The sequence below is a fragment of the Psammomys obesus genome, unplaced genomic scaffold (assembly GCF_907164565.1).
Source record: "Psammomys obesus unplaced genomic scaffold, mPsaObe1.curated_primary_1811, whole genome shotgun sequence".
Taxonomy (NCBI): Eukaryota; Metazoa; Chordata; class Mammalia; order Rodentia; family Muridae; genus Psammomys; species Psammomys obesus.
This window is the reverse complement of record NW_026590061.1, coordinates 765725-790439: the sequence shown is the minus strand read 5'-3', so window position 1 is coordinate 790439 and position 24715 is coordinate 765725. Positions and strand designations below refer to the sequence as shown.

Below are 24715 nucleotides of genomic sequence, written 5' to 3'. Positions count from 1 at the left end.
GGAATATATATAGGGATATCTTATAGGAATAGAAAAAAGATAGATTATTGAATCTACTCAACTTAGGGTTTTATTAGTTATTCTCAAATAAGGTTATTTTTAACTCATTGGTAGAGGATTTTGTATATTGATGCAAAAATAAGTATTTTTGATACATTGGTATAAGCTTTAGTATACTGATAGAAAGTCAAGGTTACTTCCAATACTTTTAAACTGCTACTAAAAACTGTTTAGGGTATTAGGTAATGCAAGTTAATTACTAGTTATTCAACTCATAGTCATGTCAGACACTAGTCTAATTTATCACAGGAGTATACAGCCTAGGTTTAACAGATAGATATGATTTTGTAGACAGATCGATTACTTAAAGATAGGTAGTCTTCAAAAGCTTCAGAGACCTACAGAATATGGCATTTAAAAGTGTCTTTATTATTTTAAAGATTCTTTGACAATGAGACAAGTCATCTCCTGGCAGCACCTCGCCTACCTGTAAAAAGATAATGAGCATCGAAGAACCTCCATATGGAGATGACTTCAAATGTGGCAAACAAGCCACTCGGGTAAAGAAAATTTCCTCGCATCACGACAGACAAATTCTGCCAAAAATGGCAAGCTTAAATGCAGGACAAGTCGACTGCCAAACTCTGCCAAGACAGGGTAAGCAAGTCCTAAATAAATAGTTCCTGCTTCACATTTATGTCTGTCAAATATTCTGAGCCAGAAGGCTAAAGACGATGCTCCAACGTTATAAAGAGTTATGGGTGACTGTTCAGGCAGCAAAATGTTTCTGTCAATTTTTATTTTTTTGGAAGCTGCTAACATGCACTTCCTATTTACTCTAATAACTAATTTTATTCCTTCTCAAGTCTCTGATGGGGTTGACGACCAAATAGTTACAGTGCCACAATTAAGCTTAAGTTGTTTAGAAGTTAAGAAATCCTTTCATATAGGTAATACCAATGGGGATAAAAGTTAATTTAGGTAGAGAACTTTTAACTTGTCAAGATAGGATAATCAGACACTTTCTCCTAAGTTGCTAAATACACATGGACTGGACATTGCACATGTAGATTTTACCCAACAGTTTTCATAATTTCCTAATTATCATTGTATTGAAAGAAAAGGAGCCTTTTATTGAACTTAAAGGTGGGTATAATGTTCTTTTGAAATGTGTACACCTTACCCTTGTTCATTCAAATGCTGACCCCCCCCCCAACACACTCTCTGGTTTCAATCCGGATATTGCATTGTGATACTTATTCTAAGCATCCTGCCTCAACTTTGTGTAAAGAGGCCAAAATAAAGCAACTAGACACAATGTTGAGCAATGGGAGGAGCCAGAGGGCAGGAAATGTGTGGGAGGATAAAGGGTGAGAGAGACCTGGGAGAGAAGAGCTGGAGGACAGATCTTGGAACTATGTGGAGATGGACTGGACCTAAGATACCACTAAAAGCAAGTATAGTGTAGGAAATCTAAATGTTAGGAAACTATGAGGGCTTAGAGGTTTAAGAGGGAGTAGTTATTGCCCAGCATTGTGTTCTAGGTTAACTAAATAAACTGTGTGGTGGTTTGGTTATACAGCTGGTTTAGGATTAACAGCAGCATTACTAAAAGATAATTACTAGTAAATGCTAATCGTCACTATAACACTCTCCATCACCTTCTGGTTGGTTAATAAAGGGCTGAGCAGCATAGAGCTGGGCAGCAGAGTTAAGGCGGGACTTCCAATCCTAGTGAGGGCGCTCAGGTGGGGACCAAAGGAATGAGTGGCCGTCGGACAAGGATGAAGGAGGTGCCAGGGTGAGACCAAGATGTCAGGTAACAGGTCACATGGCTGGGAAGTAGGCCGGGACACTACTAGAGGGTTAAAGTAGCTGAGTATCTGCCCAGCAATCCATGTCACTCTTTGGGAGCTAGAGCCAGCACGAAAAAAACTCTGCATTTTACACTCCTGTGAGTTGGTGGAGTGACTGCCTAGCACACATGAAGCCCTGGACATCATCCCCAGCACAGGACGCATGTGATGATATGCACCCGAAAAAGGTAAGGGCAGGAGGGTCTGGAGTCAGGGCCATCTGTTGCAGTGAATAGAGTGCTGGGCTACATAATGTTTATTATTAGCCTTATTTAACCCACTATCATAAATACACAGATCTGTTAGATTTTCCTATCTACTCTGTCTCAATAACCTCACCATCCATCTCCCAGCCCCCACCCAATGCCATCCCCCTTATCCATCCTATCCTCCATCCATAATCTTATAGATACTTGCTTTTATTCTTCATCTGGTCCTTTTCCCACCATTATTGGAGTCCTTTCTCCCGGCTAACCCATCATGGCATCCTCCTTCCTCCTCTCTTCCCATCAGTCTGTCCTGTGATTCTCCTGAACCCCTCCAATCCTGGCAACCTTAGCTACACCTCCCCCACTCTGCCCTGCCCAGGTACAGGCAGTTTAATCAATCAATCAGGTGTGTCTTAGGTAGGTTTACAAAACAAGGATAGGTGTAACCAGATCTTGAGGGTCAGTAACACTCATCAGACCAACCTCCAACAGCCCTCCTTGGCTACAGGGTATATCTGGGGCTGACCTGGGTAACACAAGACCTTGTCTCAAAATTTAATTCTATATCTCAGTGTTCCTCTGAAATTTGGATGTCCTCAAGTTCTTGCTCACTGCTCTCCATTCTCACTGCACCTCTGGCACCACAGCCCTGCTCCTTTACTAATTCCTGCCGCTCTATGTGAAGCCGCCACCCTTCTCCACTGAGATCACCCTGTGGGCTCCGGAGGGCAAGCCCAGATATTCACACTGGAGCTCACTGAGACCCGGCCCGGCACACAGCAGACGTGACCACCTCCAGTTAGTACACAGGCTTACACTGATTACTTCCAATTTCCCTTTCTCAGTCATCTTAATACAATACTTTATTTGTGTGTTTGGAAAAGGATTTCACTATGTAGCCCAGACTAGCCATGGACTTGAAGCCTCCCTGCATAAATTACTAATATAACTAAATATAAATCTTTAATAGCAAGACTTTGGGCTGGTGAGATGGCTCCTCAGGCAGGATCACTGCTCACAGTGCTGGAGAGAGAGCTCAGTGGCTAAGATGCTTGCTGCTTCAGATGACCTGGGTTCATATCCCAGCTCCCATGTCAGGTGGCCCAAAACCACCTGTAACTCCAGCTCCAAGAAATGTGATGTCCTTTTCCAGCTTCTAAGGACACCCACACATACACAAATACATAAATTTAAAAATAAATTAAAAGGGGGAAAATAAAATCACTTGCCACAAAAGCCTGGCCAGCTGAGTACAGTCCCCAAAATCCAGAATGGGAGAAGAGACTCCCAAAAGTTGTCCTTTCCGTTCCACGTACTACATGCCATGGCATGTGCATGCACGCACATGCACACACAAGCACACACAAAAAAATTAAAGAGAAGAATTTGTAAGCACTGGTCATATAAATTTCAGTTAACACAGCTATTATAATAACACTGAATGAGCCCCACCTCTTGATGATCTTCCACGACTGTTAAGATAGTGTCGATGGTGTGTAAAATCCCCATGGCCATGACAGTTTTGTCTTCGATTTCTTCATACTCCTCACTTTGAAGAACTTTACCAAATATCTCAGCCTGTGAAAATTACAGTAACACTCAGTCGCGGGCACCATCACACCGGGGCAAAGGGCAGCACTGCACACCCAAAGGCCAGGGTTCCTCAGACACTAGGTTCTGCACCTGACTGACCGACTCACCCTTTGGCCTGCAATGACAGGCCATGTCACAGTATATGTGCATGCTGTATGTGTGAGAAAGAGATAACCGCATTTCTGTATCCATCGTAGTCACAGACATGAGACACGCTAGCTACTGTAACCAGTATTACATTAATTATGTAATACTTAATGAATTAATACTTAATTAATACTTAAAAGAATTAATACTTAAGTTCTGGTTATCTTCAGGCAAGTAAAATTTAAATCTAGAAACGCTGAAAACAAGTATTTCTAGAAAGAAAGATGTCACAGAATATTTAGAAGATGAAATCAAAGATCACGCAGAAAATGAAACAGAAACAGACAGAAAAAAAGATAAAAGTATAGGAGTGGGACTCAGTTCCAGTCAGAATTCTGTATAGAAGGGTATAGAAGAGAGAGGGAAACAATAAGAAAATTTTTATCAAAGAGGCAACAAGAAAACATTCTCCTGGGCTGGCAGGATGGTCCTGTGGGTAAAGGTACTTGCCACACAAGCTCAGCGACAGGTCAATCCCCAGGGCACACATGAAGGTGGAAGGAGAAAATCACCTCCACAGAGCTGCCCTCCAAGCTCCATATTCGGCACAGTATGGCCTCTCCCCCACCCACCCCCCACACTGTGTACCTATACTATATAAAAATAAATTTTAAATTTTCCAAAAAAGGAAAATGAAATTCCAAGTACAAATGTAAGAGTTCAGAAGGCTCACATCCAGGGTATCCTTACGACATTTCAGGATATCACAGGCAAAGAGACAATCTTTAAGGCTAACCAGTCCAACCTCAGGAAAAACTGAATGACCAATGCAAACATTGTGATTAATATTTTATTACGAATAAAACCCAACTCTAAACTCTGCAGCTTAATTTATTTGGGGTGGGGAGAAAAAATTATTTAGACACCTCAGGGCTGTTCTGTTTTTATGTGTATAGGTGCTTTGCCCACATGTCTGTGCACCACACGCGGCTGATGCCACGGAGGCCAGAATGTTTCAGATCATTGAACTGAACTTATAGACAGTTGTGAACAGCCATGTGGGTGCTAGGAACTGAACCCTGAACCTCAGGAAGAGCAGCAAGTGCTCTTAAGCACTTACTCATACCTCCAGCCCCCATTAAGAGTTCCTTACCAACCTAATATACCCTGAGTTCATTCCTATTGCCCTACTGTGGCTATTTCTTTTTAAAGGGGGTGAAGGGAAGAGGATGGCTTATAAGACTCAGGAAGTACATGAAGCCTACAAGGCTCACAAAAGGGAATTCAGAAAGTTCATAAGATTCACAAGGCCCCTCTCCAAATCATAAAAAACGGCAAGTACTGGGGGAGAGAGTGGCCTGGAGATTATGTAGGGAGTCCAGGGTTGCAGCGCTCATAGTCCCTGTGTTGAAATGAGCTTTTTGTGCTGCAGCTGCCTTGGCTCAGCCACTCCTCTAAGTAACCCCAAGAAGACCACTGTTCACTAAGCTAGACTTGAACTAGGCATTTCTTTGGTCTGTCACATCTCCCCAGTAGAAATCACCAACACTTACCAAGTGCTGGGTTGTGTCCACAGCGATGGAGGCCACCTCTTGACTGTACTCACAGATCAGCTTCTGGATGACGTTGGTCACATCATCATTCTCCGTCTCCCTAACAACATGCAGCAGCTCCTGGATGATGGGTCTCACATGTGGCTTCATGTGCTCCTTGGCTGATGCAGAAAGACAAAGGAAGTCAGCAGGAGTTGGCCGCTCACGCATGGTAGCCCTAGTTAAGATTCTAGACGCTGTCGTGCTGTGCGGAGCAACCTCCTGGAGTCATGCAGCACCAGGACTTGGTCCTACCTCAAGGCAACAGCACTCCACCCTTACCACGAGAAACTCGAATCCCACAGACGCTGTGTGATCAGCCTGCCTGTGGGTCTCAATGACAAGGGTGAACTCAGAGCATGGGTAGCAGTGATGGGCGCTGTCGCAACCCTGGCCCACCTTTACACTCACCAGCAGATCTTTGCAGCTCTGCCAATCTTCCCACTAGAACAGGCCATGAGCTCATGTTCTCATAAAGCTGAACTCACTTGCAAAGGTTATTAGGCTCTTGAGTAGAATATCTTCATGAACAAACAAACAAAATATCTGTGTCACTACCCACTGGAAATATTTCTTGCTATTTTCTGAACTGGTAGAACCATAGAACCCTGGAGCTGAATCCTGGTGCTGTCTAATCTAACTTCTGAAACTGAGACAGGAGAAAGCGAAGGTCTGGCAGGGTGGCAGCCTTGCCAGCCTTGTTAAGCTTCAGAGAGAAGCTGGGTGGCTCGCCCAGCTGCATGCGGTCAGCCAGAGAGCACCAATGCTGGTCCAGGCGCCCCAATGCCCAGCTTACTCTATACACAGAAATTATTAACTTGTTTCTCATCTAAATTAACAGGAGTCCTAAAATGGATAGAATAAATACCTATAAAACCCAGAATGGGGTCAAGGGATTTAAACTCTTGACCCTCAGGCTTGGAAATCTCCTTCTTTAAAGAAGAAAGTAAGACTATTCAAGGCCATTTATCGAAAACGAAATAACAGACATGTGCGGCATTACCTTGCGTCTGGTTGGAGATGAGGGACTGCAGCGCCAGGGCAGCCTCCACCTTTACCGGCATCTCTTCGTCCTCAATCAGGCTCTTCTTCGCGAGCTCAACCGCATTTCTGAGGTTGAGCTCGTTATGAAACTTCAGAGAACTAAAGGCATGCAACACCCAGCAGGACTGCAACGGAAGAAGGGCACTGACAGGGGTCGCAGCTGTCTGTGACGGTGTCAGTGTCAGGGACAAGGACAGGGATCACAGCTCTGTGACAGTGTCACACATGAAAAGCCCTTTACCGAAGCATCACATTTACTTCAGAAACTCCCTTGCAGGTGCAGATCTTAAGAGTCACAGGAGACGTAAGGAAAACTTACTCTAGCACGAAGATATCCTAGGTTCGACAATAGTAACGGAAACACGTGATTCTGCAGGAACAGCTCGATTTGGTCCTTGAATAAACTCTTCTGTTAGGAACAGAAATTAAATTTCAGATGTCAATGACAACATCATCTCTAAGAGCCACTTCTCAAAAGATACAATTATGGTAACCTGCACTCAATACCCAATTTTGTAAAATTGTTTGATATAGACATGTATCTTTAAAACAAGTCAGGAATTATATCTTACACCAATTTTGCATTCAGTGATTTTTGTAGAAAGAAGAAACTATCCTAAAATCGCTCCGGAGCTTTCTTACAGAGCTACAGTTTCACAATAGTAAACTAGCACAAGTAAATTTTCGTTTTGGCTAAGAAGTAGGTGGCAGAGCTGGAGAGATGGCTCAGTAAACAAAGGTGCCAGCCACCAAGCCTGGTCATCGGGTTTTCCCCCCCAGGGCCCACACAGAGACAGGAGAGGACTGACTCCCAACTCCCACGTGTCCACTGACCACCACACCTGTGTTGTGGGACACACAGAGCAACATGCACACACACTCAAAATAAGTAAATAAGATGTAAAAAAAAATTCCCAGAGAATAAGAAATATATTTTAAAAGACAGAGTACACAGGAAAGGGTATATATAGTAAAAGTAGAAGTACTGAGTTAAACTTTGACACCCTGAGCTCAGCTGAGGGGTGAGCCACAGAAGCATGAGACTCCCAGGGTCAGGAGTGGCACGCAGCGTGACCTGCAGTGCACATCGAAACACAAGCCGGGAAAGGCACGGAGGACAGCCCCAGGCAGCCCCAGGGCTCAATGGCTGGTCTAGTAACTGCTAGGTCACAAGCCAATGAGAGGTCTATTTAAAAATAAATAAATACCAGCTAGAGAGACAGCTTAGCACTTAGGAGCCCTGGCTGCTCTTCCAGGGGACACAGGTTCAAGTCCCCGCACTCATATGGCAGCTCACAACCATCTGTAACTCCAGCTCCAGGGACTCTCACACCTTCGGGCTTCCTCAGGCACCACACATGCACATAGCAAAATGATAAAAATAAAGCAGGGAGCCACACAGGAAGACGCCTGACCCTAGCCTCCTAACCAGTGTGCATGCACATGCTCACACACACACCATCACACACACCACACAAAGGAAAAGAAGATGGTAGTCTTAACCTTCAACAAAATCTCAGCCAGGGAGCCAATCACGTGCAGAGCTCCATCTTTCTTCCTAGGGTCAAAGTTCGGGTCTGTTAGTATTTGATAACAGAACGCCATCATTTTTGGCAACACCTAAAGAAACAGAAGAATTTATTCAGTCTGCATGAATCTCCATCCTATCACCACCATGTTAATTATGCTGTGCATTTTCAAATTAATTTCCAAGATTAAAGCTATATTACTGTGTTTCATTCATCAACTATATGTTCAAGAAGGTATCAAAGATACTTCAACCTTTCACCTCAGCAAAAATAAAAGTACTTAAAGTGACAGTATATAAGTAGTAATTATATAAATTTTCAAATACCGAGGACATACTAGAATATCAAATCAACAAACTGCTTTTCAGTTTTGAACTTAAAAAGGACAACTGTGGCCGGACATGGTGGTACACGCCTTTAATCCTAGCACTCGGGGGGGGGGCAGAACTCATCAGTCCAAGACAGTGAAGGCTACACAGAGAAACCCTGATTTGGGGTGGGGGATGGGGAGAAAGGATGACTGGACGACTATATACCTCTTTCCTTTTCTTTGCAGCTGTATACAAGAGGGTTTGGGCTGCTGTGGTGGGAGAAGCATAATCTTCAAAAATATCTAAAATGTCAAAATAAATCTTGTTAGTAAAAACACAGCTCTTTATTATACAGACTTTAAACCTAGCCAGTGTTTACAGTGTAACGATGTTAAGGTCACAGTCCCACAGCGTTAGTGCATTATTTAATGTATGACTTAGCATGTTTAGCAAGTTCCATGTGCTTTCAAGTGGTAAGATGAAAAAGCATTATCTCCAGCATTTCTCTCCCTGAACACAGGAAAGTACTTCACGTCTATTAAACGCAACAAAACCTTAGTGTTCTATGCGCCAGGCACTGGCCTCAGTTCTAGGGAGGCAAGGATCAAACACAGACACTTACATGGCAAGAATAAGAGAAAGGATTACATGACTACTACAGCAAGCAGGCCAAAAGAACAAACGGGAAAGGGAAAGGACACAGAGTGACTAACGGGCAAAACCCACCTGGCCTGTTCTGTCAAGCAACAGGAAAGCAGCAGCCAGTGAGCAGGGGAAGCCACCACTGGACTCTAAGGACAAAAACTGCAAGCAGAGGAGCTGCACGGGACAAGTTCTATGGGACCTGGCACTTAACAGCACTAAACGGATTACGTATTAAAGACTGAAAGACTTACACACTACTTAACAGCATAAAAACTTCCATGATTTCACAAACTGTTTCATTGAGAATTTGAAAACTTGCCAATGGTGGTGGTGATGGTGGGACACACCTTTAATTCCAGCTCAGGAGGCAGGGGCCAGGCTGGTCTCCAGAGTGAGCTATAGAACAGCCAGGACTACAGAGAAACCCTTTCTCCAAAGCACCACACACACATTCACACACAGAGGCTCAGACACGCACGCACGCACGCACGATTACGCCATGCTGAGCACTATACTACAGCCTCACATTAGGGCTCCCGGCCCTTCCCTGCTGCCACAGTACACTTATCCTACCCTGCTCACAGCTAACATCACCATCTTAAGGAGCATGAACCGCCTGTGCAAAGGACACAAACTTGCTGCCTCACCTTCAGGCTTCCACAACATCGAGGCCAGAGCCCAGGTCAGCGTTTACAAATCGAAAAGCACTGTTCTCGGGAACTGGCTACAATCTGATTGCAGAGTACAATAATGAAACCGTCAGTATGAATAGAAATCAACATGCTGAGACAGGAAGGTGGTCCCTTTCTCCCTGCGGTCACACGAAAACACAGTGTCTACGTCTGGAGCAACCACTCAGCGTGCTGGAGAAAATGGCTACAGGAAAAGCGCCTCGGCGATTATTCCTAAGTTACCAACACTCTTCTAACAGACTCGTAAATTTAAAAATTTTTATTGTATGTGAGATTTTGCCTTCACGCATGTCTGTATACCCCCGAGGCCACAAGAGCGTGTCAGACCTCAAACTGGAGTTACAGACAGCTGTAAGCTGCCATGCGGGTCTGGGAATCAAACCTGAGTCCTCTGGAGAAGAAGCCAGTGCTTGTAGCTACTGAGCCACCTCTCCACCTCAGCTGGTGAATTTGTAAATACCATAGCAGGAGGGCCAAAAGCATTAAAGAGCTTATTTTTTTATTGTTGTGTTACAGTCTAAAGATGCCAGGGCTATTAGATGTGACAGTTCTTAAATACCTGAAAAATAAATAATGTGAGGTTACGGAAAGTTAAGCAAATACCTTGTACATTACAGAAACAAACAGGTGCTAGGTAAAAAGAGTGGAGGGGTGAATGAGCAGTTAACAAAGGGCTGGAGGGATGCTCAGAGGTTAAGAACACTTGCTGCTCCTCCAGAAGACCCAAGTTCAGTTCCCCAGCATCCACATCAGGCAGCTCACAATCACCTATAACCGCAGCTCTAAGAATCTAACACTCTCTTCTGGCTTCCCTGGGTACCCACACATACCCATACACACATGGCACAAACAGAAGGAAGACCATCTTCACAGAGAAGACACAGGGAAAGAGGGAAGCAAACCCTATGCAGAACACCGACTTGTCAAGGGAAAAGACAGAATGGAGAGAACACACGGTCAACGTGGCTCCTTCCCTTGTTTCTCCTGAGAGGAAGAGATGTTGCGCCCTATGAGCAACGTCACAGTGCAGGCCCAGGCAGGAGTCTCAGCTGAACTTCAGCACCCTGGACACCTGATTCAACAAGGGAAACAATCTTCTCACAGTACCTTCAACACATCTTAAACAAGCTCTGTGCTTCAACATTACTGAAGGCACACTAGTGCCAATCAACCAGGAGAACGTGAAATGAGAAAGGAGAAAAGAATATAAAATAAAGCAAATGAATATGGTAACACTGCTCTTGCCTATCTCAGCTATGGAATATAGACTTACAGAGTAACAGCTAACAACAGGGCTTCACCCAGAGAAAGGCAGAGTCACTACCAGACAACCTACTCAGTTCAACAGCTTCTAGAAAGATCCAAGCCAAAAAGACCCCCAAAGGGACTGGGCCACACAGCGAGGCCAATGAAGGAAATCATATTAGCTGGAGGAATATGCAGTCCAAAGGAGGGAAGCAAACCAAGCTGAGGTGTTTCTGAAATGTGCGAGAACACGAGCACAGTGTGGTATCACAGCACAGAGAAGGTGGCCCCATGACAGCCACACAGCCTGGGCAGCACACCGCTCTGCAAGGCTCTGATGGAGCAGAGGAGCAAAGCTGCTTTCAGCTCCCTCACCCAGAGGCATCAAGCACCTTGGTGCAAAATAACATCAAACCTTTCAGAATTTCAGAGTTCATCATGTACAGCAGAACTGCCCAGAAATATACATTTTGCTGTATTTATATACCCAGGAACAGTTGAGAGAAAACTCTTCTCAATTACCAAATTTCATCCTTATGTACTCATATGGATCTTCTTGCCAAAGCTCTTCATCCTCGTCCTTATAGCACATCACAGAAAAAATCACATCTTCAGAGATATTCTAAGATGAGAACGAACACAACAGTTAGGTATGGGCCACTCCAACAAGACTCTGCCGTTAGTTTCCCATAGTTCACAGTAACCCTCCTCAGCCTGCGTTCACATGCAGAGAGAGCAGTACCAGCTGAGGACTCGGAAAGGCGCAACCCTTAAGCTGGAGGCAGAAGCAGAAAAGAGCAAATGGTCTCCTTTTGCAAACGGTGCAACAGAACTTCACTAACAAATCAACGTTAAACACACCATGATTTCCAGTGGAAGGAAAATGCCACCAGGGTTGCATTTGCTATTGTATTTCTCATTTTGAAAATGCTTCCTGTGTCCACGTTAGTCCTACACATCAACACATCGACAATATTGTGTCTTTTCTGCTTGTTTCCAAACAGCAATCCTCCCAGCTCACAGACCTAAAGGCCTCTCTTCTCAAATGCTTAAGCTTTGCCCTTCATGATGTAAGACTGCACTTGTTAGAAATTACTGCTAGAAGGTATTGTTAGAAGTTAGAGAGTAAATATAAACAACACCTACTTTCTCTAGAAAAACTAACTTAACCGACAGTGGTTTAGAGAGCCACCACCAATACTGACCTGGATATGTGGCTTCATCTGCTTCCAGGTCACAGCATGGACAACCCCTTGGTTGAGATAGTTGAAGGCTTGCTGAAGAACACGGGGGGCTATATATTCTTTCTGTCTGTACTGGTCTAAAATTTTTAGTAGTACCTACAGGAAAATAGGTGGGGGTTGAGTGGGAGGAACACAGAAAAAAATACTGTGTTAAAGAGGAAAGGAGTGTTTAAGGCATGACAGCAATCCATGCAAGCAGATTTGGGGAGATAGTGTAAGAAGCACTATCTTACACTGTGCTATCCAGATAGCACAGACCTATCTGGAAAGTAGAATTTTACTTTCCAGATAGGTCTGTGTGTTACAGTGAGCCTAAGAGACAGCTCACTGAATATTAAGCATTTTTTTTCTAGCCTATATATATGCTACTCAGAACAAGTCTATGTTCTAGTCCATGGCTGGTGTGGTGGTTTGAATGAAAATTGCCCCCTAGAGGTTCGTAGGGACTGGCACTATTATGAGCTGTGGCCTTGTTGGAGTAGGCATGGCTTTGTTAAAGGGAGTATGTCACGAAGGGGTGGGCTTTGAGGTTTCAAATTCTTGAGCCAGGCCCAGTGTTACTCTCTCTTCCTGCTGATCAAGATGTAGAATTCTCTCTTGCACCATGTATGCCTGCATGAAGCCATGCTTCTGACCACGAAAACAATGAACTAAACCTCTGAATTGTTTTTTTGGTTTTTGTTTTTTGGTTCTTCAAAACAGGGTTTCTCGGTGTAGCCTTGGCTGTCCTAGAGTAGCTTTGTAGACCAGGCTGGCCTTGAACTCACAGAGATCTGCCTGCTCCTGCCTCCCTGAGTGCTGGGTTTAAAGGAATGTACTACCACCACCTGGGTACTTATTTTTAACACAAGTATATGCATGGGTGTATACACACATGCTTAAACAACAGTGGAAAATTCTAAATACACTTCAAGTGCCATCAACGTCAAGACACTTCTTGGAATTTAACCGCAGCAGAAAAGAGCCAAAGACATAATTGGTCAGTTTCTTAACCAGGCTGGTGTTTGCTCTGACTAGCTAGACAGATCATTTCACTTACTAGTTACTCATATTTCCTATAGAATATCTCATGTAAACATCAAAGTACTTTTCTGAAAGCATTTCACCCTAAGTCTTGAAGTACCTACTATGATATCATTGAGAGATTTGAGAGAAACCTATAAACACCTTCTGTATCACTGACGCCTGGGCGGATGTCTGAGTAAGCAGTCTTAGCTTTCCTACAAGAACCCTGACACAGCTAAGTACTATGTACTATATTAACGCCAGCAGCTTTCACATTCTCCTTATGCGGAATACTCCGACTTCCATGACGTGTGTATGTTCTTACTGACAGTCTTCACTAGCATCTGAGCTTGACTACTCTTTTTTTAACTTTTTATTGGCTCTCTGTGAATTTCCCATCATGCACCCCATCCTACTCATCTCCCCACCACTCCGCCTTCGCATACTCTCCTCATGGAAGCTGTAGTGTGCTGCGGGGTGTCTTTCAGACGTTCGCCGCAATGAGTCACGGGTCCAATTGAGGCTCCTGCTGTACTGTCGATACTGGACCCTCTCTCGGGCTATTCTCAGCTACCCTGACATTGCCCTGTGTCATAGAGACCCTGCAGCCTTAGATCTGCAGGACCGGCCCCTTCACGACTCCAGCAGTTCACAGACGGGGTGGATGTTGGGGTTCACAACTCTTGAGACAAATTTATTCCTATTGTAAAAATACTCAATACACAAGGCAAAACTCAAAGGAGTAAGAAACACGTAAGACTGAGTCTAGCCCTGGCAAGGTCCATATCATCATCTGAGCCTCCTTCCAGTGTAGGAGTCAGGAAGGGCAGGTGGTGAAAGCAGGTGGAGGATGTTGAATTTTCATTAAGCCGCCCTGCATCAAACTCCATTTCTTCGTCTTCAGGTGTGCAACAAGTTACTTTGTTAGCACTCTACTTTAAGACAGATAGAAATAGCGCTCAATAACAGCCATCCTTCTATTTTAAAAGTGTAAGCTTATATTACCTGCTGAATTCCCACTGCATAGGTTTTCAAAAAGAATTCAGAAAATTCGAAGTATTCTTTTGTGACATTTCCTGGGCTTCCATACCTTAAAATTCAAAGAGGAAACATCTAACCACTGTGAAGTTAAAAACAAAGCATGCTTGCTACTTTAAATACAGCTATTGAAAGATGGATCCTATGGGCCATAAAACTAACACTTTCCCTTTTTCCACAAGATACGATATGAATCAGAAGGAATGCTTAGACTCTAAAATACAGTTACCATTTTGGACAGAAGCGTTTTGCTTCTAAGCCAGTAACTCCTAGAAAGGATAAGAATGGCAGACCTGACATGTTTCTCAGTAAAAGCTTTCAAAATGAAACTGACTACTTACGGAGCCAAGTCTCCACATGAACCTTCGTGCATAATCCCCACTGGGAGCTTCCCACTGAGGAAGTGAGAAGCCTTCCACGTTATGCAGAGTAGAACAGCCAGAGAGGGCTGCCCAGCTGCTCTGCTCCCTGGGGCAGTGGGCACACACCTACTTTAAGCAGCTGGTAAAACTCTGCTGTCTGCAGGGTTTTGGTTTTGGTTTTTGACGGTCCGAGACCAGTCTCCTAGAGCTCGGGTGGCCTCCAACTCTGTAGCTGAGAATGACTTTAAGTCCCTGGCCCTCTGCCCTCCACTTCCCTGAGGCCTCAGAGAGAAGCACTCATCACTATGCCCAGCTACCTCTGTGCTTTAAAGACAAGAACAAAAAACCAAATCCTATTTGGTGTAGCATCAAAGAGCCACTCAGTTCTGGTGCAGCTGACAGCACAGTGCCGACGGCCACACCATCAGTGAGAGTACCGTTCAAAGAGGCGAGCGACAATGTGCAGCGCCCACTTCTTACACTTCCACCACACCAGCTCCGGCCGATCGTCCTCATCAATTTGAAGTGTCTCCTGAGAGGAGAGGAGCATCCCAGTCAGACTTCTGCCCAAGAGAACTTATAAAAACAGCATCAGTTTTGGAGTAGAGTAAGTCATAGCTATATGAAATGAAAACTGCCGCGTGAACACACTTAAGAATGAAGTAGGTGATGCAAAGCTTTTCTGGCCAGTTTACGTGTTCACACTCATCCTCAGGGAGGCGGATGTTGAACTGAGAGGGCAATGCAGTTCTGAGTGTAACGTGGTAAGACGGTTGTCAAAACCACTGAGCCATCTACTGCTTACACGGGCAGACTACAATTTGGAATAAGCGTTTCCAACATGGACAGTGGAGAAGAGAAGGACAACGAAGGACAGTGAGCTTAGCATGTCAGAGCCGCCGGTTCAACCTTGGCAATCAAATACATGAATAAGTAAAAGACACAGACACAAAAAGAACAGAAGTCATTTCCAGGCCAATCGAGATGTGAGAATACAAAGGTTAATCTGACAGACGGAAAAGGCTCTATTGTTGCCACTTCAGATCATGGGGCACTTTCACCTGGAGACAGGTGGCTGAGGACCAAGTGTGCACTGGCAGCCACTCTTTATTAAAGTGCATGCCTAAGCACCATTTCTGCTTTTCAAGGTCTGTCGAAAGCCCAACACTTTCAGGAAGCAACCACTCCATCCCCGCCTAAACTACATTCTTTTTTTTTTTCTGGTTTTTTTTCTCTGTGTAGCGTTGGCCTCCAACTCAGAGATTCGCCCACCTCTGCCCCAGCATTCAGAAATGCTGGGGTTACAGGCATGTACCACCGTGCCCGGCTATAAACGACATTCTTAGATTAAGAGCTAAACATTAAGACTACCCAAATGTCCAGCAACGGAGCACTCCATTAAAATGACAGTTTAGGGACAGTCAAGGGCCAGCATTGGTAAAGGTGCCTACTACCCATCTGGATGACCTGAGTTTGAGCCCCAGATCCATACGGTGGAAAGAAAGAACCCTAAGTCCTCTCTGACCTCAACACACACCTTGGAGTGCTCACATACATGCATACCACCTACCTGTACACACTCAATAAAAAGAAGTTTAAATGTAAAATAAAAATCAGTTTTAAAAAGGTGGCTATAACTTAAAAAAGTTATAGCCAGAAAAGTATTAATAATATTTATATTTCTTTTTGGTGAAAAAACAATCATGAGGGTATAGCTACATTACTATTTTTAGAAGTAAAACTCTAAATATACATGCAGGAAAAAATACTAGAGGAATATATAGCAAGAATTAAAATTTTTTAACCAGTTTAAGTAAAGTTAAACACAGTTACTATTTTACTATTCTTGCTGAGCTTATATTCTAAAGTAAACATTATTAATTATGTATTACATTATTTTATTAGTTAATAAGAGAACAGGTTGCTTTTCTTTTTTTCCTAAGAGTAGACTAGACAGTGAATCCGTTTTTGCAGGCTCTCCTCAGGGCCCGACATACCGGAGGGACCGTCCTGTCAATGATGGTCCGAAAGATCTCCATCCACGTTGTCATGGTGTGGTGGTTGACCAGCTGCAGAGGCAGCGCGTACTGGAAAACAGAGCAGCAGTGAACAGTCAGCCTCCGGCTCTCGGACATCAGCTTAATGTCAGGGAGTAAAGCAACAGATCCCTAACATCTGAGCAAGAAAACAGCAATTCATGATCCAGGACTCAGCCAAAAATTGAACTTTAAAAAATCCATAATCAAACATATACTTCTGGGAGGTAGAGGGCGACAAGGGCTCCCATCTCCCTGACGCTCCGCCTACTTCCTGAGTGTAGGAGCCGCAGGGTCTCACGCACTCAGGGAAAGCACTCCCACACCCAAGCTACTTCCACAGCCTCCTTTCTCATCCATGTGTTGAAACAGGGTCTCTTGTAGCCCAAGCTGGCTTCAGGGATGATAAGGAGCCAAAGATAGCCCTGAAATCTTAATCTTCAATAAATTATAAAAAAAATTATAAAAGAAAAAAACTACTAAAAAATAAATAAAAATAATAAATAAATAGATAAATCTTAACCTTCCCATCTCTACTTTGAAAACACTAGAATTACAAACATGTATAAAACCTACACCTGGTTTTTATATATAAATCTTTTAAATTTAGAAAAATACATGTCATTACTTGTTTCTCTGGTCTACCTTTAAAAAGAAAGATTTAGTATCAATGAGGTCTCATTTATTTAACATACATTTTGAGTCATTTTTACAACTTGTCTCTTCGTGTAGAAAACTTTTTTGGTTTTTCTACTCAGGGTTTCTCTGGGTAGCCCTGGCTGTCCTGGAAGTCGCTCTGTAGACCAGGCTGGCCTTGAACTCAGAGATCTGCCTGTCTCTGCCTACCGAGTGCTGGGATTAAAGGCCTGTGTCACCACCTTCCGGGTTCATGGATCAAACATTTCAGTGTAAGCACTTGATGAAAATCTTCACCTCCCTAAACACATCCAAAGCTCTTGTTCAATCCCGCTCTGTGGCCCAGTACCCACAGTGACTGTGGTTCAGGCTCCCCCACCCCCACCTCCACTGTGGCATGGGCTGCACGGGGCTGCCCCCATGCCCACTGTTCTGCTGCCCCACTAGGTGCTAAGGGCACCTGAATGGAGGTACCAACAGTACTGTCTCACAAAGCTCACCCTCCAGTGGGGAACCTGTGTAAGTTCAAGGGCAGGGACGCAAGTGATGAGGAGGGGATGTAAGGTCACACCTGTAGGCCGGCTCCAGAGACTCACACGAGTACTCCCATCACTCAGGAGGCTGAGGCAGGAAGGCTGACCATCTCAGGACAAAGCCATATGTACTCTGAGAAGAGCCTCAGTGTAAACATGCCTTAAGGTTTGTCATACTCATGGGGTTAACTGCTATCGGAATACTTTTCCCAAAATTATGCTGTGCTTAAATACGGCTGAAGCAACATTATCTGGGTCAGACTCCAAAGAGTCTTCAGCCAGCACTAGTTACCAAAATGAGGCTGATCTGAGTTCCATTGTTGCATCACCCTGAGGGCTTCTCCCTGCGCTGTGAGCCTGCAGGGACACTCCCACAACATGAGCCACTAAAGCCCTGTTGGCTTCAAGTTGGCTGAAGAAAAGAAAAGGCCGCCAATGTGACTCCCCCATGATGAAGGACCCTGCTTCCCTCATCTCTTCCTACAACTGCAGCTAACCTGCAGACATGATGCCTTGATTTTAGGCTGAAGTTTTGGGTCAAGCAATGCCTGGGTTCTTTATGACTTGGGACTTTAGACAGGAAAGATAGCACATAGATACCAAACTTGGATAGTCAGGGATCAGACCAAGTGAGTTAATTTCTGCGATAAGGTAAAAACCTAAGATTCTAAATAATGACCAACACTTAAACCAGGCAGACACAAATACAAGGTTCCATGTTTGTCCTTTGCCGTAGAACCAACCTGAACCAGAGCATAGAAGATTTTCAGAATCTGCTTCTGCAGCAACACAGAGTAATGGGAGGCGTCGGGGAGCAGCTGCAGGACCTGCTGCTGCAGCCGAGGCAGGAATACCTGCATGGCTGCCAGCAGGGGCTCTCTTTCCTCTGCTTTCTTGTATCTACGTGAGCAAGGACAGAGAAGAAAAAAGCTGATGATTTCTCCTTCACATTGAGACACTGAGCTATAAACGATGGGTTAAAAAAAAAAACAAAACTTGCTAACCACATAAAACCAAAAACATGTAAAACACAGGCTTCAATTTTCTAAGTTGGAAGAAACTCTAAGAGAATAAATTCTTGTTTCAGGCAGACACATAATCTTTCTTAAAAGGTTTAGACTAGTTTAAGAGCCCAAAACTGGGCGCCTGCAATCCCAGTTCTCAGGAGGTAGAGACAAGAGGATCATGATTTCAAGGCTTGAACTCATAAAGCAAAACCTATCTGAGAATGCCAAGGGTTGGGGCTGTGTCTCCTGAAAAAGGCCCTGGGTCAATGCGCTGTGCAGTAGTGAGGAAGGAAGGAATGAAGGGATGAAAGGAGGGAGGGAAGGAGGGAGGGAGGATGAATGGATGCCAGACTATTCGGGAATGTCTCTAGTATTTAAGTTAACTTTCATGAAGACGTAATTCACCCTATGAAGCGAAAGCTGACCTCCCAGCTTAGACATGCCACCGCGTACAGTAAAGAGCATGAAGAAGGCTTCTCCACACCACCTGACAAGACACTGAACAGACCTCACAAGCCCAGGTGCTGTCAAGCTCACGTCTTCTGCTGCCTATCTAAAATACTTTCTAAACTATCATCCTCAAGAGGAAAGCTACTTGGGCTTCAGTCAGCACTCAGGAGACTAAGCAGGACAACGGTTGTGAGTTCAAGGCCAGCTACATCTACCAAGTGATACCTTGTCTCAAAACATAGGGAAGCTGCAGGATTGCACATCCAAAAGCAGTACTGATCTTAAAATCCATCCAAGTCCTGTACCTCATCAGCAGTGTTCATGGACATATCCCAAAGAACTTTCACACGTTCTACCTTTTCTTACAGAAGAAAAGTAGCTGGTTTCTGTATGTGACGTGTCTCTGCAGCAGCAGCTACAGAGAGCCTGTCACTCACCAGCTCAGCAGTCAGCAGCACACCAGAAAGGACAGGTGCCGCTGAGCAAGGGCAGCAAGGGAACTCGGGGTTCTCCACAGTGAACCAATTCTGCCGAGCCCACAGCCCCCTGTTCTCGCAGCCTGTGGAGGTGAACTTACTCGTAGGTCTTCACCAGCTGGTACAAGCACAGTAAACTGCCAAGCCAGCTCCCACTGTTCGGTGACTGCAAGTAGTAGTCTATCTTGTCCACCACTGCAGGCCACTGACCAGGAAAGTCATGTTTAATGATCACTCGGAGACACATTGTCAACTGGACTCTGTAAGGTGGAAAAGAAAATACCCAAATGGGAGCAGCTAAAGTACGATCCACCAAAGAACTGTAGTATTTGTTACACACCTCCAGGCAGGCACCACTGAGCACGGGTAACGTTGAGAAAATTGGCATTATCAAGTTCAAACTGTGAACCCCAGCGTGTACTGTCAGAAGCTAGGGCGCTCACCTATCTACATCTAAGGGTGTGTAACATGGCACACGATGCATCACTGTTAACTGACTGCACACACGTGCAGGGTGAGAAACGTGAGCCTGCTAAGAACCTTCTCAGCGGTGCTGTTTACTGACAATAAACAGAGCGGGGGAACCCTCAATAAATAAAACAGTCTTATCCTAAAAGTATTTTAGTGGGCCCCGCACCTCGTCTGGATGTTTAACGGTGGAGCTGGCACCGGGGGCAGGAACTTGACACAGAGAGAGACAGGCAGAGACAGGCACAAAGAAAGAAGGGATAACCAGAAAGACACAGATTATGTACACACAGAGACAGATGATGCGTACATACACACAAAAATATAAACAGAGCTATACAAACACAGATGAGAGATAGATATGCATACACACACAAATACAGATCTATAGGCAGATACACATCTCTCTACCACATGGGCAAGCCGAGGACTGGTGTGTGGCTCACTGGTGGAGCACCTCCCTGAGTATAAGGTCTATGTACACATACACACACATACACACACACACACACACACACACATACACACACACACACACACCTATCAAATGGACAAACCTAGTTCTCATCAGGAGCCAGTTCATCATTAGGAGCCAGTACAATGAAAACACACACTAGTTTTTGTACTTAGAGTGTAAGAAATATGAGTTTGCTAGGCAATTTCTGCAAACAAGAAATCTAGGAACCACTGCCAAAGAAACAAGTGAAGAAAAAGCAACAAAAGAAATAAAACAGAAAAAGAATAGGTAAGATGCTCTCCCCTAACACTTAGTGCAGTCTTCACTTCTACAGTAGGATTTATATGTAATTAAGATTGGAAAGAAAAAAAAGGGGAAACAAAAATGTCCCTTCTCCAGCTTCCCAATGCTATTACCAAGAATGCCTTCACAAGGCCATCTGAGGAGAAATTACCCTGGCAAATTAAGATTCCAACTTGTAATTTCTGGTGGGCGGTTTATTTGTGAGAAGGTTTTATGTAGCCAAGCCTGACGCTATCCCGTGCAGTATAAACTTCTGAACCTCCTGTCTCTATACCCAATTACTGAGATTCACACACGCAGCCCCACCCCACACCATCTACACCACCGTGCGCAGTGCTGGGAACTGAACCCAAAGCCTCCTGCATGCTGGAAAAGCAGTCTACCAGCTGAGCCGCACCCCCGGGCCCAGGGTCCCAAACTGTAAGAATAAATAATAAACCAGCATTCTGTTGAATATTCAACAGCTTAGGTCCACAAAAACTGGAAATAAGTAAGCAGCATACTATAAATTCCTATGGTACCAAATCAATTTTCTCTGTATCACTTTTAGACAAAATCAGACAACATCTTCAGGGGTCCTTACGGCATGGAGCAAAGCCACAAAAGACCAATTCATACTAAACAGGGATCTCTTGTCTACTACCAGCAGCTGCTCCTTAAACAACCCTGTCTGTAGTCAAGCTGAACTTTCACTTTTCAGGGTTTCATCTTGAAATGGGCCCCATGGTCCACTGCTCACGCCATGCCAAGCACAAGATGGACAGAGCCCTGTTGCTGCTGTAGAACCACTGGATGCTGCAGATCAGGAAACAAGCACCTCCACAGAACATACAACGGTTCTGAGAGGTTCCGGGAATGTCTGTGGGCAAACAATGAGAAGAAGGACGCTTCTCTTCCGTGAACACACCTGTTTCCTAGCTAAGAAAAACAACTGCACAGTAATTCAATGCTGTTCTTTCTGTTACTCCCATTGCCCTCCAACCTCCTTTCCTTTCCTGTTTTCATCACAGTTGCATTTGATAACTGATATTAAACAATCTCACCTCTACCACTGTTTCACCTGTACACCCCCTCAATCTGCAAAGGAAACATGATTACTGGCTCATATGTTGAGGTAAACTTGCTTCTATTTTAAGATTGCAAAATTTTAACTCTACAACTATGCTAATATATAAAACAAAAAATGCATTTCCTGGGCTAGAGACATAGCTCAGTTGGTAAATCTTGCCCAGAATGCATGAGGTCCTGGGTTTAAGCTCCAGATCCATGTATGAATCAATCATAGTGGTACACACTTGCAATCCTAGCCCTTGAGAATGGAGAGAGGAGAACTAGAAGTTCAAGGCCATCCTTGGTCACATAGTAGACTGGCGAATAGCCTGGGATATATGTCACAAAAAAAAAAAAAAAAACAAAAAAAAAACATACGCACAAACAAAGCAGAAGATCAGGCAAGCCCCAGCCAAGGGCAGCTGCCTCCTTAGACCACACAGACAGGGAGGGCCTACCTCACCAGATCTGGAGACCGAATTATCCCTTCCACAATGTTGTCCCGGATTTGCTGCCTGTCGTTCTCGTGGATGTTGAACGGGAATATCGCTTCTCCTGGAGGAGGTTCCCTGTCTGGCCAGTACTGTGTCACCATGTTCTTCAGGTAGATGGCAGCTGAGTTTAGGAGAAAAACAGCCCTGTTGGCATCAGGAAGCCCACTTCAACTCAGCCTCACAGAACCCAAGGCTAAATCAGCCTTCCATGCAGAATGCCCAACAGAGACGGAAAACCTTACAAGTGCAAAAAGTGGACTTGGGAAGGGGAGACAGGAAGAACTCAAGAGTTTGACATGGGGTCGAACAGCAGGATCTCATCAAGCCAGAGGACATCTTTACGCAACACAGAAATGAGCACGGCACTATGTACATGTCTCAGCCTGAGCGCAAACACAGTGACATCAGGAGAAAGCTGCCTGCTGTGTGCTGCCAATCCTGTCCCTATCACCCTGCACTGTCACTCAGGAGTATGTGTGGTCCTACAGCATTGGTAATTTTCACCTAATCCTTTGAGAGAATTATTATTTATAATTCATAAGGAAATATACATCCACCTTTAAATATGCTTAAAAATCTCAAGAAATCTGTATCTATGTTTCTCAAAATACATAAATCAACCACTTTGTTTCTATTCTTTTGAACACTGAACAAAAAATCTTGGAAGAAATTAGTTGAATTACTGCTATAAGACTGTTTTGTTTGTCTTTTACATATGTGTGTGTGGTATGTGCATATATGTATATTCAGGGCACATGTGAGAGAGATAGTGTGTGCACATGTGTGGAAGTAGGAGCCCATGAATCCTTCCTTGGTCACCCTCCAACTCACTTTCAAGGCAGATTGAACAGATCTGGAAGTTACCATATGGGGCTGGTCGCCTTGCTCTAAGGGTCCCATCTCTGCCTTCAAGTGATGGTGACAGGAAGCCACCATGTGCCTGTATCTAAGTCTCTGAGGATCAGGACCTGGGTCCTCACACTCACAGGTCAAGCACTGAGCTAGCTCCACAGCACAAGAAGAGATGCACTGACACGGGGACACACACCTCTAACCCCTGCACTGGGAAGGCTGACACTGAAAGACTGCTTCAAGCCTCAGGCCAATCTGAGCCACATAATCAGTTCAAGGCTAGCCTGGGCTACAGTGTGAAATCTTGTCTCAAATAGATAAAAGAGAAGGAGCAGGAGGCTTTCTAAACAGTCCAGTTGACACTTAGTGTAAACACACATTCTCCAAGTGTGAACAGCACCCCAGCTTTTCCTCAGCTCGGCCTCTCCCTTCTGCCCTCAGCAAGGTTGTTTCTACCCCAATTTCAATGCAAATTAAAACAGATGATAAAAGCATTTCCCCAGTGAAAATACAACACCATGCCCTGTATTGTTCAAATACTTAAGTAAATCATGAACCTGATATCCTAGAAGCCCTCCTGCATACATTCTGATGTTTTAGGGTTTCACTACAGCCTTGGGGAGGACATGCTCAGTTCTGATGCAGCTCCTTAGGCTGGGGGAGGGGAGAGACAGAAGAAGGGGGGCTGGAAGGAGAGGGAGGGGCTGCAGTTGGCAGGTAAAGTGAATAAATAAGTTAATTAAAATAAAGTAAAAAGCTCAGAAAATTTAATGTTTAATTTAAATGTTTACAGCATGGTAAACATGAATATGTGTGTATGTCAGCGTCTGTGTGTGTGTGTGTGTGTGTGTGTGAGTGTGAGTGTGAGTGTGAGTGTGTAAAGGCTATTAATTTAAACCAAACTATGAACTAAGTATCTCATTGATCTCAGCGCAATTATTATATTCTATAATGTGATGGGTAAGAATGATCATGCCATAGTAAAAGGGACGCTGGACATGGTCGTGTATGCCTTAATCCCAGAACCTGAGAGGCTGAGACAGAACGACCATGAATTCTAAACCAACCTGAACTTCATGTAAGAGTAAGAAGGGAAGACCCACACCATGGATTGTGTAAGATCCCAATGATATAAAAATAAACTTCATATTTAAAACCAAAGTCCAATTCCTGGCACTTTTTGAAAAGAAAAGAAAAAAAAAGGCGGGAATGGTGTTGCACACCTTTAATCCCAGCACTCAGGAGGCAGAGGCAGCAGATCTCTGTGAGTTCCAGGCCAGCCTGGTCTACAAAGTGAGTACAGGACAGCCAAAGTTACACAGAGAAACAGTGTCAAAAAAAAAAAAAAAAAAAGAAGAAGAAGAAGAAAGAAAAAAGTTAGAGAGATAAATTATTAAAATTGGAAAAGCAAAATGGAAACAACAATGTTAAAGAGGCAGGAACTAATGGATGGATGAAAGCAAAGATAGTAAAATAACAAAAAAAAAGAACTCAGGTGAAG

General features: G+C 44.2%; 1 protein-coding gene across 4 annotated transcripts in view; it reads right to left on the bottom strand.

The window, feature by feature from the left end:
• Ipo8 (importin 8) overlaps positions 1 to 24715 on the bottom strand; it is a 50454-nt gene that overhangs the window by 19644 nt on the left and 6095 nt on the right. For all 4 annotated transcript variants that reach the window (XM_055605676.1, XM_055605673.1, XM_055605674.1 and 1 more), the window contains exons 3-16: positions 22327 to 22483; positions 19692 to 19850; positions 18401 to 18557; positions 16450 to 16539; positions 14890 to 14984; positions 14058 to 14142; positions 12009 to 12143; positions 11326 to 11425; positions 8447 to 8523; positions 7885 to 8001; positions 6701 to 6790; positions 6341 to 6506; positions 5299 to 5459; positions 3518 to 3643 (exon numbers count right to left, since the gene is read on the bottom strand). In XM_055605676.1, the coding sequence (XP_055461651.1) occupies positions 3518 to 3643; positions 5299 to 5459; positions 6341 to 6506; positions 6701 to 6790; positions 7885 to 8001; positions 8447 to 8523; positions 11326 to 11425; positions 12009 to 12143; positions 14058 to 14142; positions 14890 to 14984; positions 16450 to 16539; positions 18401 to 18557; positions 19692 to 19850; positions 22327 to 22483 (1715 nt within the window). The remainder of the gene's footprint in view (positions 1 to 3517; positions 3644 to 5298; positions 5460 to 6340; positions 6507 to 6700; positions 6791 to 7884; positions 8002 to 8446; positions 8524 to 11325; positions 11426 to 12008; positions 12144 to 14057; positions 14143 to 14889; positions 14985 to 16449; positions 16540 to 18400; positions 18558 to 19691; positions 19851 to 22326; positions 22484 to 24715) is intronic.